General features: G+C 38.4%; 1 protein-coding gene and 1 long non-coding RNA gene across 2 annotated transcripts; one reads left to right on the forward strand and one right to left on the reverse strand.

Annotated features, from left to right (window-relative positions):
* Positions 1–2,172: 2,172 nt before the first annotated feature.
* LOC120423620 (uncharacterized) lies at positions 2,173–2,997 on the reverse strand. Its single transcript, XR_005606259.2, has 2 exons — positions 2,536–2,997; positions 2,173–2,480 (listed from the first exon to the last, which is right to left on the reverse strand). It is a non-coding gene; the product is annotated as an uncharacterized LOC120423620 (long non-coding RNA).
* A 4,077-nt stretch (positions 2,998–7,074) lies between these two features.
* On the forward strand, positions 7,075–13,573 carry LOC120423611 (protein I'm not dead yet-like). The gene is made up of 9 exons (XM_039587476.2): positions 7,075–7,296; positions 7,360–7,882; positions 7,962–8,032; positions 8,096–8,163; positions 8,227–8,407; positions 12,348–12,545; positions 12,602–12,699; positions 12,915–13,195; positions 13,254–13,573. Exons 1-9 carry the CDS (start codon positions 7,250–7,252, stop codon positions 13,533–13,535), a joined length of 1,749 nt encoding a protein of 582 aa, XP_039443410.1. The 5' UTR covers positions 7,075–7,249; the 3' UTR covers positions 13,536–13,573.
* The last annotated feature ends 401 nt before the right edge of the window (positions 13,574–13,974 follow it).

Consider the following 13,974-nt stretch of genomic DNA (forward strand, 5'->3'; position numbering starts at 1 on the left):
CGAATCCGAGGTCCGTTTTTTGATATCTCGTGACGGAGGGGCGGTACGACCCCTTCCATTTTCGAACATGCGAAAAAAGAGGTGTTTTTCAATAATTTGCAGCCTGAAACGGTGATGAGATAGAAATTTGGTGTCAAAGGGACTTTTATGTAAAATTAGACGCCCGATTTGATGGCATACTCAGAATTCCGAAAAAAATTATTTTTCATCGAAAAAAACACTAAAAAAGTTTTAAAAATTCTCCCATTTTCCGTTACTCGACTGTAAATTTTTTTGGAACATGTCATTTTATGGGAAATTTAATGCACTTTTCGAATCTACATTGACCCAGAAGGGTCATTTTTTCATTTAGAACAAAATTTTTCATTTTAAAATTTCGTGTTTTTTCTAACTTTGCAGGGTTATTTTTTATAGTGTAACAATGTTCTACAAAGTTGTAGAACAGACAATTACAAAAATTGATATATAGACATAAGGGGTTTGCTTATAAACATCACGAGTTATCGCGATTTTACGAAAAAAAGTTTTGAAAAAGTTACTTTTTGCGTTTCTCTTTGTTTCGTCGTCCGTGTCTGTCGCGAGTGACCATTAGGGTGCGTCACAAAAGCAAAAAGTTGAGCTAGACCGCATAGGCGGGCAGAATATTATAGCTTCATGTCCACAGAAGCTCTCCTGAAAATTTCAGCCAATTTGGTCAAGAATCCGAGGTGCCCACTCGTTTTCAATTTTGTATTGGATATTGGACCCGTTAGTATGGGGAAAACGACACTTTTTACATTTTATTGTCCTGAAAATTCAAAATTGAACCAAATAACTTTCTGGGCGAGCTGTTTATAGATTTTTATATGGGGAACAACTTTGTAGAACATCGCAAAACGATCTGAGCCGATCTGGCTTAGTTATAAGTGGTTTAAGCCAAAAGTTTTTCCCAGGGTCGAACTTAGGATTTAGGTATAGCCTTTTTATCTATATGGTAACTGTGATCAGAAAAAAATAGTCTGACAGGTGATGGATTTTTGTTGACAACATTTTCATTGCAAATTCCAATGGAAGAAGAGTTGAGGTGAGATTTTTCCAAGGCTTTTCTTTATACTTTGACCAGATTGGTATCTTTTTAGTTGCTTCTGGTGTTCCGAGGTGAATCGGTACGCTGACCAAGGAGATGGTCCACCAGATCGAGATCCTGGAGGCCGTGTTGGGCAAATTTTATATGCCTACCGTTGTGGCTGCCAAAGATGGATGCGGTTTAGTAGCAGCAAGTTCAGTGATTTATAGAATAGTTATTCAACACCTAAACTTCCATGGTTGTGAAAAATGGGAGAATCTATATGGAATTTAGGTGTTGAAGCAAATATTTTGAATAAATACTTCAAACCTATGATTATTAGTATTGTTTTTGAAAAAGTTTGTAACCTCATCACGATTGATCGCACCAGATGTTCGTTCTGGTTCAACACTATCTCGCGAGATTTGAACGTATTGTTCTCTCGCTGTGGTTATCTGCCCCAATATTCGCCCCAAACATCTTCAGCATACAAAAACTCTTGAACGTAATCACCTGTGCACGGAATGACAACGAGTTACGACTGAATCATCAATCTGTGCAGCAACATATACACCCGCGAGCAACCGCATATTTCGATCATTCTCCATCGATCCTACCGGTCAAGAACCTGAACTTGGTGGCCGGTATTGATAACCCTGAGGGCAAAAAAAACTGATAGAAACAATCACATACTCTAACACCACCATAAAGTGGCAGTTCGCGGAATTTAGTACTACCAATTTCGCGGCGGCAAGGATTTTCTAAGTGTTAAAAAGAACACGAGTGTAAAACAGTTCAACAAGTGAAACATTTCTTAACCTGTTTCAGCTGTGAATTAGTAAATTTCTACTAATTTAGAATTTGTTTGTCTGGAAAGCAGCTTTGAGACTGAAGATCGGGACGGAGTTATTTTGCGGTAAACTGAATAAATGTGGTCACGTTTGAGCAATAATTTTAATTACAATTATTGTTAATCACTAGGCCGGATTGCGGTCTGCGCCTCTATTAAGCGCCAAATCCTTCATAACATGGCTTGGGTGTGTGCATTGATGCAGTGAGCAAGAGAATTGATTAAGATCGGCCCTAATTTTCTTCTTCTCGACATGTCATACATCTACTAAATGGCGTCGACTGGAGCAAACATTATAACATTTAATTTATTTGAACGGAAAATTTTAAATTAAAATACACAATCTTTGTCGCCACACTGACAAAAAACGTCGTCCGGATGTATTGGATTTTAAAATAGTACACTCAGGTAAATCTTCGCTTCTGTTCGCCACCACCGTCGAAACTGCTGCTACTAAAACGCATCCATCTGTGGCAGCCACAACGGTAGGCATCTAAAATTTGCCCAACACGGCCTCCAGGATCTCGATCTGGTGGACCATCTCCTTGGTCAGCGTACCGATTCACCTCAGAACACCAGAAGCAACTAAAAAGATACCAATCTGGTCAAAGTATAAAGAAAAGCCTTGGAAAAATCTCACCTCAACTCTTCTTCTATTGGAATTTGCAATGAAAATGTTGTCAACAAAAATCCATCACCTGTCAGACTATTTTTTCTGATCACAGTTAGCATATAGATAAAAAGGCTATACCTAAATCCTAAGTTCGACCCTGGGAAAAACTTTTGGCTTAAACCACTTATAACTAAGCCAGATCGGCTCAGATCGTTTCGCGATGTTCTACAAAGTTGTTCCCCATATAAAAATCTATAAACAGCTCGCCCAGAAAGTTATTTGGTTCAATTTTGAATTTTCAGGACAATAAAATGTAAAAAGTGTCGTTTTCCCCATACTAACGGGTCCAATATCCAATACAAAATTGAAAACGAGTGGGCACCTCGGATTCTTGACCAAATTGGCTGAAATTTTCAGGAGAGCTTCTGTGGACATGAAGCTATAATATTCTGCCCGCCTATGCTGTCTAGCTCAACTTTTTGCTTTTGTGACGCACCCTAGTGACCATGAACGGCCATGATCGATGACGACCAACTTTTTCAAAACATTTTTTCGTAAAATCGCAATAACTCGTGATGTTTATAAGCAAACCCCTTATGTCTATATATCAAAATTTTTGTAATTGTCTGTTCTACAACTTTGTAGAACATTGTTACACTATAAAAAATAACCCTGCAAAGTTAGAAAAAACACGAAATTTTAAAATGAAAAATTTTGTTCTAAATTAAAAAATGACCCTTCTGGGTCAATCTAGATTCGAAAAGTGCATTAAATTTCCCATAAAATGACATGTTCCAAAAAAATTTACAGTCAAGTAACGGAAAATAGGAGAATTTTTAAAACTTTTTAAGTGTTTTTTTCGATGAAAAATACATTTTTTCGGAATTCTGAGTATGCCATCAAATCGGGCGTCTAATTTTACATAAAAGTCCCTTTGACACCAAATTTCTATCTCATCACCGTTTCAGGCTGCAAATTATTGAAAAACACCTCTTTTTCGCATGTTCAAAAATGGAAGGGGTCGTACCGCCCCTCCGTCACGAGATATCAAAAAAACGGACCTCGGATTCGTGATCAGGGACAAAAGTTACCCCTTAGGACAAAGTTTCACGCAAATCGAAGAGGGGTCGGGGCAACTGCTGTGTGAGTTGGCGGAGAATTACCCAAATAACAACAACAATGTTAAAAAAGTATTGTGAATATTTATAGAGTTTTTTTTTAAATATCTGGACTTTATTTTTAACAAATTGTTACTGCTTAACCAAATGTGCCTTAAATTTAAAGAATTATATGATACAATCATCGACGTTTGGTCAATTCTTTACACAAAATGAATCACGACTTTTAGGATACTATTTTAAACAATTTAAAAACTACAGAAAATTGTGTTTAACATACATTTTTCAAATCAAACTAATTCCACATTTCCTTCAATTACTTCGTATTAAACTTGTATTAAACCTTTCTTACCTCTAATTCTAATCAACGCAGTACCATTACTTTTCAAGAATCATCATCACAGTAGATCATTCCATCACTTTCACCACAGCTGCAAGAGCACTACTGTAATAGCCGTTAAAGATTCAACAATGCCAAGCATCCACTTATTCTGACCGGTAGGTAAGTTTAGTTCTCATTGTGATTCACTTGTTGTGATTTCCCTCTCGTCAAGGGTTAGACGGACGAAACTTATGACAATATTGCATTGGTTGGTTCTAAAACTCTCGTCGATGTTTTTCACACTGAGAAAATTGAAGTAAGACTAATAAAAAAAACTTAAGTTAATCTATGTGATGTAGTTAAATTTGAATTTAAATTTGAATAATTCCAATTAAAAATGCATTACAATGTATGAGGTATTTATAAATTATTAACAACTGCATCAATAAACATACGACGAAGTTGACTTTATAGCTGTCGGCCACCATTGCTAGTACCAACCACTAGTGTCTTCCTTTTTAACTACAAGGACTTCGCCGCCCTGGGCTTCTAAGTGTACTAGAGTATGGCACGGAGCGACGGCGCCGAATACCCATATTTACACAAAGAATTTTAGAGCGCCCGCCGCGGGATTCGAACCAGCAACCTCTGGATTGTGAGCCAGTGCGCGGTCCGATTGATCCACACGGGCGGGACCAACGGGGTTTTTTATTTGTCCAACAGTCTTATGAAATTTTTGCACATTTCTTACATCAGCTATTCATTCAGTAAGATTGTTATTATAATGTATTATCCATCCAAGAATGCACCAAAGGTTAGTGCATGAGAAACCATTAGTTAATGTCTGTAGCTTCTTTCCTGTGGAAGTTCCCCAAGGAAATAAAGTGACCTCATCTTCCAGAACAAATTTCTTTTCTACAAATAGAACCTCCTCACTCGTCAGATCACAAATCAAATATCACAAAAACAATAACCATTAACCGCTAACCTCTAAAAAAGCAGCATTATCACCCAAGTCCATGGTCTTAACGGATGGACACTTCGTCCAATCCGTCCAGCTCTGAGCTCAAGGCTATTTACGGTGACGACGTACTAAACACTTGACATTCAATTGCCTGTCCTAATCAGGCCATTGGCAGGCTTGCAATTAACCTATTGAGAAGTGAAGGATTGTTTACTCCCATTTAAGAATAACTGTTTCAAGACGTTGGTCCGGAAGGTTCTTCCGGTTCACAAAAAAACTCTGTTACAAAGCTCACGAAGCACCGACTCAGAACAATCGAGCGATCAAAATCTATCAAAACGAATTAGTTATCGCGCCAGGTATCCAAATCAAGGATATCGCAAGCGACAAGTTCAACGGAACTTCCTCCGCTGCCGTAGCTGAGCTGCTACAGAGTAGTCGGAGGAGCTGAGGTGTGATGACTGACTTTGCGCAACAATCACGTCCAGCCGTAATCGAGAGTTTAACGACTCGTCAGCCGACAGTTCGTACCGGCACGGTGGACGGTGGTGGTTTGACTGATCGCACAGTGTAATAAATGAAAAAAAAAAGTTTATTTCAATTATTTTATATTTGATGATATGCAATCATCACGCCTTATATCGAATGGGGAAGTAAAACGTCGGTCCCGGCCTCAGTTGTTGAAAGGTTGATATTTCATTCCAGGTTTAGGAGCCGTCTCCCTCGTAAGTACAAACAATACACCAAACCAAGCCTGCTCCGGTGGAGTCGTTGGTCGGCGTTTGGACTCACAATTTAAAAGTCTTCAGTTCGATCCTGGGATGGAAGGTATCTTGGAGTAAAAAGAGGTTTGGTAGAAACTTGCAATAGAGACCACAAAAAAACAACCCCCAGTTGGATTGTGATTTTTTTGGTTGTTTTTTTGAGTAACGTTTCTGAAATAAAATTGATTTTTAACTGAAAGATTAGAGTTTTTTTGCCTTCCTCACCTCAATGAGGAAAGGCTATAAAATCACTCGAAAAATGAAATTCTCAATTAGACCTCCTAGACCCACCTTCATGTATACCTATCGACTCAGAATCAAATTCTGAGCAAATGTCTGTGTGTGTGGTGGGATGTTGATCAAAAAATTGTCACTCGATTATCTCGACATTGGCTGAACCGATTTTGTCCGTTTTGGCCTTATTAGATCCGTCTTGGGGTCCCATAAGTCGCTATTAAAAATGATGCAGTTTGGTTAAGGACTTCAAAAGTTATGCTAAAAAAACTAGTATGACTAATGTTCGGAAGATTGTAAAAAGGGTGGTTTTTGTAAGAAACCCCGTCATGTTATACATTTTCAGAAAGGTATTTGAAAGACCTTTCCAACGCTTCTAAAACATTGAAGATCTGACAACCGTATCAAAAGTTATAAGCACTTAAGTGTTATTTATGCACTTTTTGTAGGCCGGATCTCAGATATTTTGATGAAAACGTTGTCCGGATCTATATTGCGACCTGTCGTTGGATAGGTAATCAAAAGACCTTTCCAACGCGTCAAAAACAATGAAGATCTGACAACCCTATCAGAAGTTATAAGCACTTAAGTGTTATTTATGCACTTTTGGAGGCCGGATCTCAGATATTTTGATGAAAACGTTGTCCGGATCTATCATGCGACCTGTCGTTGAATAGGTAATCAAAAGACCTTTCCAACGCGTCCAAAACATTGAAGATCTGACAACCCTATCAGAAGTTATAAGCACTTAAGTGTTATTTATGCACTTTTTGGAGGCCGGATCTCAGATATTTTGATGAAAACGTTGTCCGGATCTATATTGCGACCTGTCGTTGAATAGGTAATCAAAAGACCTTTCCAACGCGTCCAAAACATTGAAGATCTGACAACCTTATCAGAAGTTATAAGCACTTAAGTGTTATTTATACACTTTTTGGAGGCCCAATCTGGTGTTATGAAGTCAATTTGATAGAACACTGAAAGTTCAGCCCTTTTGAGTCTATTTTGGATAGCATTACCCTTTAAATGTAAGGAAGGCACCAACCACCTAAGGGTGGATTGAGTAACGTTTTTACAATAGAATTCTACTCTTAATCCAGTATCACTGTGGCGGCAGTCGTTGGTGGTTTCAGCTGACCAACTGCGTTCAGTCAATCAATGGGTGGCACGCGTCGTCGTCTCGTAGAGTGATGGGGATTTGTGTTCTATCCGTTCTCCCCTCGGCCAGTGAGTGGTCGTATCACTCGGTGGCAAGACGTCGATCAGTGCAGATCTAAGCAGCACCGGAAGAATATACACATTGTGTTCAAAATAGTGTCCTACGTACTTATCCGGGGGGATGAAAGCTGACAATGGAGCGAACGGAGTTGCGATGACTGAATTGGGGCAAGTGAGCACGTGGTTGAATCTGTGGCAAGTGTGTTCTAATTTGGGTTAATTTGTGAACAGAACATCCGCGGTCCCGGCTGAAGAGGACGAGTTGGGATGTTCCGGCCGGATGCGACAGTTTGTGAAGGTGTACTGGAAGTCGCTGTTTGTACTGCTGGTACCAACTTTAACCGCCCTGATCTTCCTGGTCGATACCTCTCCGGCCTTTCGATGTTTGTACGTGGTGATCGTGATGTCCTTCCTGTGGGTTACCGAGGCCCTGCCGCTGCCGATCACTTCAATGCTGCCGATAGTGCTGTTTCCGCTGATGGGAATCCTCAGCACAGGCCAGACCTGTATGGTTTACATGAAAGAACCGGCCATAATGTTCATCGGGGGAATCGTTCTGGCATTGGCCATCGAGTACTGCAACTTGCACAAACGGGTCGCCCTGAAAGTGATTGCGCTGATTGGATGCAGCCAACGGCGGTTGCACTTTGGGTTGATCATTGTAACGATGTTTATGTCGATGTGGATCTCGAACACGGCCGCCGTGGCCATGATGTGCCCCATCGTGCAGGCCGTGCTGCAGGAACTGGAATCGGTGAGCGAACTCTTCACGCGAGATGTGAACCGCCTTGAAGATCGGTGTGTTTTGAAAATGTCTCGTCTCTCGTTCGCAGCAAGGACTCTGCCAGATGTACGAAAGTACCGGTTCCGTTGAAGGTGCCGACGACGGAAAGCAGAAGGAAGAGTATACCAACACAAAGTGCGAATCTGCGACGCAGATTTAACATCCAAATTCTTTCGTTCACAGAAAGAGGAAACCTTCGCGAACAACATTGTGCTACTTTTTGGGGACGGCTTACGCGTCGAGCATTGGAGGTGATGAATGCAAATTTTTCATGAACCTTGAAAATCAACTAATATAATAATTAAATTCGTCAGGATGCGGCACCATCGTGGGGTCGGGGACGAATCTCACCTTCAAGGGTATCTACGAGAGCCGGTTCCGGAACGCGCCCGGGATAGACTTTCCCGATTTTATGTTCTTCAACGTGCCGCTGATGGTGGTGAACATGCTGCTCGTCTGGGTGTACCTGCAGTGGCACTTTATGGGGTTGTTCAGGTAAGAATTCACTTTTTTTGTATTGTTAATTTATAGCTGGGTAATTCTCCACCAACTCACACGAAAATGGGAAAAATTGACCCGACCCCTCTTTGGATTGCGTAAAACTTTGTTCTAATTGGTAACTTTTGTTCGATTATGAATCCGAGCTCAATTTTTCGATATCTCGTGACGGAGGGCGGTACGATTCTTTCCATTTTTGAACATTCGAAAAAAGACGAAAAAATCTTTGTATCAGCCAGATTATCCGAAGTGAAATTTTTCTGAGTTCTTCGGATAATCGAGTTTGGACTGTACAGTCATCCCACATATTCCGAACACCCACAAATTCGAAACACTTTTGTGGTAATTTGTCAGTAGGATGCAAAATTCAACTTTTCTTTCGACCCTACTATTTTAATAACCTTTATTTGGACATTCGCGTGCTATTTCACTGGTTAAAGTAGTTCTTTTAAAACAAAAAACTGCATCTCAAGAATATTTCATTCAGAGCAGCAAAACACTGCCTCCAAATTGCCTGTTCCATGATTGGGGAACACCTAATCCCGGGAATCCCGAATCCCGGGATTTTCTATAATTTGTCCCGGGAATTCCCAAAATAAAAAAAATAGAAAAAACAAATTTCTGGTAATTCAGATTTGATTGTGGAAATTGATTAACAGTTGAATACCTCATAATCGATAATAATTAAAACATTATAATTTGTATTCGGCATATATCAGCATTAATTTGGTTCATTAGGGAAAACTGTTAAAAATTTACTTTTCCGATCTGGAAAATGCCTAGTTTTTTTTAAATATTTCCTATTTGATTTTATTTATTTTTAAAAATTGATATTTCTACGTATATTTATGATTTAAGATTTGGAAATAAATCAAATCAAACTATTTTTCTCAAACACCGGCATGTGGGCAAATTGGCCATTTTTGCATGATGTTTTGAATGACTTTGGTTAAAACAGGAACAAACAAAACAATTTCACAGAACACCGATTTCCAAATTTATTGCTCTAAAATCTCCTTACATATTCATACTGTATTTCAGTTTTTTCCTAGTTGGCGGTAGTAACTTAAAGATAATTTGTAAAATATGTTTTTTTTTTGCAAAATTTTTTTGAGAAAGTGTAACTTTTCAGCTTTTTCAACTTTTTTTTCAATTAGTAAAATTTACATTTTTTTAATTTTAACGGTGAATTTATTTAACATATGGATGATTGCGAAAATTCCATTCAAAAGGCGTTTATTCAGGATTGCAAAAATGTGCCAAATCGTGCTAAAAGTGATAAAAAACATCAGATAAAAGCATTTGTTTTCAATTGAATGCACTTCTATTTTCACTAAATTTTTGAAGTATTGGGCTGTGAACAATTTTAAAGGAGAAAAAAGCTTAAATTAAATTTTCATTAACCTAAATTCCTGCAAACTTACTTCCCGAGGCTGATTTTTGTTTTTTTTACTTCAATTATTTATTCAGAGCATTCACTTCTTATAAATGTTGTTAAAAATCTATTTAATTTTAGTGTTCAACTGAAGAGTTTAAAAAGTTAATATCACTATTTTCAATTGAATACTAATTAAATTTTAATTTTTACTTTGTGGATTAAATATTTTTTTTAGTTTGTTATTTTTATGCTTTGAATTCAAAAACTCCTTGAATTTCATAGTATTCCGCAGAAAATGAGAAATTTCACGATTATAACGCTGTCCGTGAAAATTTACTAACCCTAATTATCATCAATTAATATGATTGAGCTAATTCTATGATTTTAAGCTTGAAAAACATAACAAATATAATGAAAATAGAGATTTTATGACTGTTTCAAAAATTTCCCGGGACCCCGGGAATTCCGAGGATTCTGAAAAAATTTGTCCCGTTTCCCGGGAAACTCAAAACCCGGGAAATTTGGACGCCCAAGGAACACCTGAATTTAACTGATATATTCACAAAAAAAACTATCAGACCATTCATAAAACATAACTACACAGAAAAAAAAATGATGGTAATATTCATCAGGAAATGGTGACAGATTTTGTGGCTAAAAAAATGATGAATTTTACCCCAGAAAATGATGAATTTTCATCAGTTTTTGATGAATATTCAACAGGTTCACATTTTTACACATTTTTTATGTAATACAAGCCTTACCCGACAAACTTCGTTCTGCCTTTTTTCGTTTGTTGACGTTTTAAACTTTTTTGCTTATTCAGCCTCCTGTGATCAAAATTTGATTTTACGTAACTTTTCCCATACAATCTGCAGATTTTCCGGAATCGGTTCCAGAGTGGCCAAAATTGTAACTTTTTGGCGTATGAACCTTCCTTGGACTTATACGAACCCATCGTTACATAGAGCACCTCGATCCGACGCTCCGTATTGAAATGATTCGCGTTGAACAAAACCGACGAATTTTTATATATATATAGATTACTCAAAAAAGAGGTAATATTCAACCTGCCAAATTTTCAACATTCCTATGTTCAACTTTTTTTTCTGTGTAAGCATTAGATTTATTTCAGTGTGTGAAGTCATTATTTTGTAAAAAATATTTACTCCTGAAGAGAGAAAAAAAAATGTTTACAGCCATAAGAAAAGAGTGTTCAGAATTTGTGGATTTCAAGGGTCAATGTTTTTCATTGAAAACTTGATATAAAACGTAAAAATGTACAGCCGGTCTATACATCAATCGAAAGATCTTAAAAAAGGCTTTCAGAAGGTAAAAGCAATTATTATGTTCAATTATCGTTTATTATTGCTATTATTTGTTGAACATTTGCCGATCTGTAAACTGTTCCGAATATGTGGCATGACTGTTTATCATTTTTTTGTAATCGTCTGCCCTAAAACATTGTGTACATTGTTACACTCTAAAAATAATCCTGCAAAGTTACAAAAAAAAAGGAAATTTAAAATCAAAACTTTCGTTCCAAATTAAATAAAAAAAAGTATAAAATTTCCCTTAAAATGACATGTCCCAAAACAATTGCAGACGAGTAACAAAAAAATTAAGAATTTTTACACTGTTTTTGTATTTTTTTTTTCGATGAAAAATCAGTGTTTTTTTTAATTCTGAGTACCGTCAACTGGGGCGAATTGGGACACATGGGGCGAATTGAGACAGCAGTTTTAACCATGTTAGAGCAAAATATTTTGATTTTTCTGTTTGGTTTCTTATAGAACAGACTCAGACCAACAAAATGTGTACATCCATTTACAAATTTAAAACCTTTAAGTGCTCTAAACACTGCCGTCCCTATTCAGACTGTAGTCCCGGTTCACTCAAGATGACAGTATGCCATTAAATCGGGCGTCCAATTTTAAATAAAAGTCCTTTTGACACCAAATTTCCAAACCATCACCGTTCAGGCTGCAAATTATTGGAAAACACGTCTTTTTTCGCATGTTCGAAAATGTCTCTAGATATCGAAAAATGGAGATCGGATTCGTGATCAGGGACCAAAATTATCCCTTAGGACAAAGTTTCACGCAAATCAAAGAGTGGTTGGGGCAACTGCTGTGTGTGTTGGCGGAGAATCACCCAGCTTTATGTATGTATGTTGAAGTAAAGTTTTCAAATATTTTAAACTGGTCAAAAGCAATGAATAACACTTAAAGTAGCAAAGTTGATGAGCATGCCATTTCTTATACACGTTTTATCGCTCATTGTTCTTTCTGTTCTTACTCAATTTCAATTCTTAATACTCATGCAATGTGTGGTTGTTGTTGCAGGGCTGTGTAGTAAAGTTAGTTATTTTTTCACTACTGTGACTCCGTTACAGCTATTCAAAAAACCCTTACTTAACCGATTCGGAGCCCGAATTCTCAGATTTGACTTCTACTTTAACTTCGGATCCTGGAACAATACCGACTCCAGTGGCATCGACTCAACAGCCCTGAATGTAATTTATTAGACTTATAAATTATTTTATTCTCGCAATTTCAGCCGCCAGTCCAAGGAAACGAAAATTGGCGCCGAAAGCGAAGCCATCGCCCGACGCGTCATCGAGTCCCGCTACAAGGACATGGGCCCGATGACTTCGCACGAGATCAGCGTGGCGATCCTGTTCGTGCTGTCGATCGTGCTGTTCTTCACCCGCAGTCCGGGCTTCATCCCTGGCTGGGTGGACCTGTTTCCGGGGGCGTGAGTTTTGATGATGTACTTGTGGGAAATGTAAGCTGATTTGATCACATTTTCAGCAAAATCAAGGACGCAACCCCAGCCATCTTCATCGTGGTCGCACTGTTCGTAATACCAGCTGATTGGCAATGGCTCAACTACTTCAGGAGGAAATCGGGTTAGTAGGTCAAAGTCTTCATACGCTAGCCACTAGTTTGTGGTAATCTAAACTGCGTTGATTAGATTGGGGCATCGTTCACGATTAGTTAGCCTTGTTGTGCGTAGATATAATACTTTTCAAGATCAGTTCTTGCTTGGAAGGGTTCAGCGAATCTACAACATGTGATAATACGTTTTACAAACAATAATTCTAACGAGAATTCTAAATTTTAGGTTCACTGCCCAAACAACCTTCATCCGCACTTATCACGTGGAAATTCGTGAACCAGAAGGTTCACTGGAGTCTCATTTTCCTACTCGGTGGAGGTTTTGCCCTTGCCGAAGCAGGCCACGTCTCGGGTATGTCTGCACTGCTTGGACAATCCCTATCCGGGCTGCAAAGTCTGCCTCCACTGGTTCTGCTGCTCGTGGTTTGTCTAGCAGCCCAACTGCTCACCGAATTCACCTCGAATGTTGCCATTTGCAACATTATACTCCCAGTGTTGGCTGAAATGGTTAGTACCTTTATCATCATCTTCAACGATATTGAACATGTCTCAATACCCTTTTCAGGCCATCGTGATTCGAACCCATCCACTCTACCTCATGCTGCCGGCGGCCATGTCCTGCAGCTACGCCTTTCATATGCCCGTGGGAACGCCCCCAAATGCGATCGTGGCCGGAGTGGGTCGAATTGCGATCAAGGACATGGCGGTAGCCGGTATTGGGCCAACGGTGATTACGCTGCTGGTGATGTGGCTCGGATTTCCGACGTGGGGTGCGATCGTGTATCCGGAGGTGAACAGCTTCCCGGACTGGGCCATAGAGGGTGCGGTCAATGCTTCGGCGCATTGAGATTTTTTGCGATGCTTAAGTTGTTATGAGTAAATAAATATTTTTGTTATGTTAACATTTTGAAATTGACATAAGTTGTGTGTTTCTATGCTGACTTTCTCAAGGACTTCTGTAAATGTTAATTGCTTATTTTTTTATTTAGTTCAAACTTGGCATAAAAATGCCAATTTTTCAATTTCCTTTTTTCACAAAAAAACAATTTTCCAAAATCATATATTTTTAATTAATATATTTTATATGTTATAGGGGACAAAAACCGCAACTTTTGAGCCATGGAAAAGTATGGACAAAGAATTTTCGCCGAGTAGGATGATTTGAAAAAAAAAAATCCAATCCAGAAATTTAGTCACAATTTTTTTTACTTCATTTTTAATGTAAAATTAAATTTGTAATCGAAAATTACTTAACATTTTTTTTGAAAAATTGAACCGTTTCCAAG

Source organism: Culex pipiens, chromosome 3 (assembly GCF_016801865.2).
Source record: "Culex pipiens pallens isolate TS chromosome 3, TS_CPP_V2, whole genome shotgun sequence".
In the NCBI taxonomy this organism is placed as follows: Eukaryota; Metazoa; Arthropoda; class Insecta; order Diptera; family Culicidae; genus Culex; species Culex pipiens.

Bases quoted from the DNA above. Each gene is read 5' to 3' on its own strand.
- LOC120423611 (XM_039587476.2), top strand. From the start codon at position 7,250: ATGAAAGCTGACAATGGAGCGAACGGAGTTGCGATGACTGAATTGGG. The intron at 12,546-12,601 runs GTGAGTTTTGAT...TCACATTTTCAG, and splicing joins GTGGACCTGTTTCCGGGGGC to CAAAATCAAGGACGCAACCC. The intron at 12,700-12,914 runs GTTAGTAGGTCA...TCTAAATTTTAG, and splicing joins CTACTTCAGGAGGAAATCGG to GTTCACTGCCCAAACAACCT.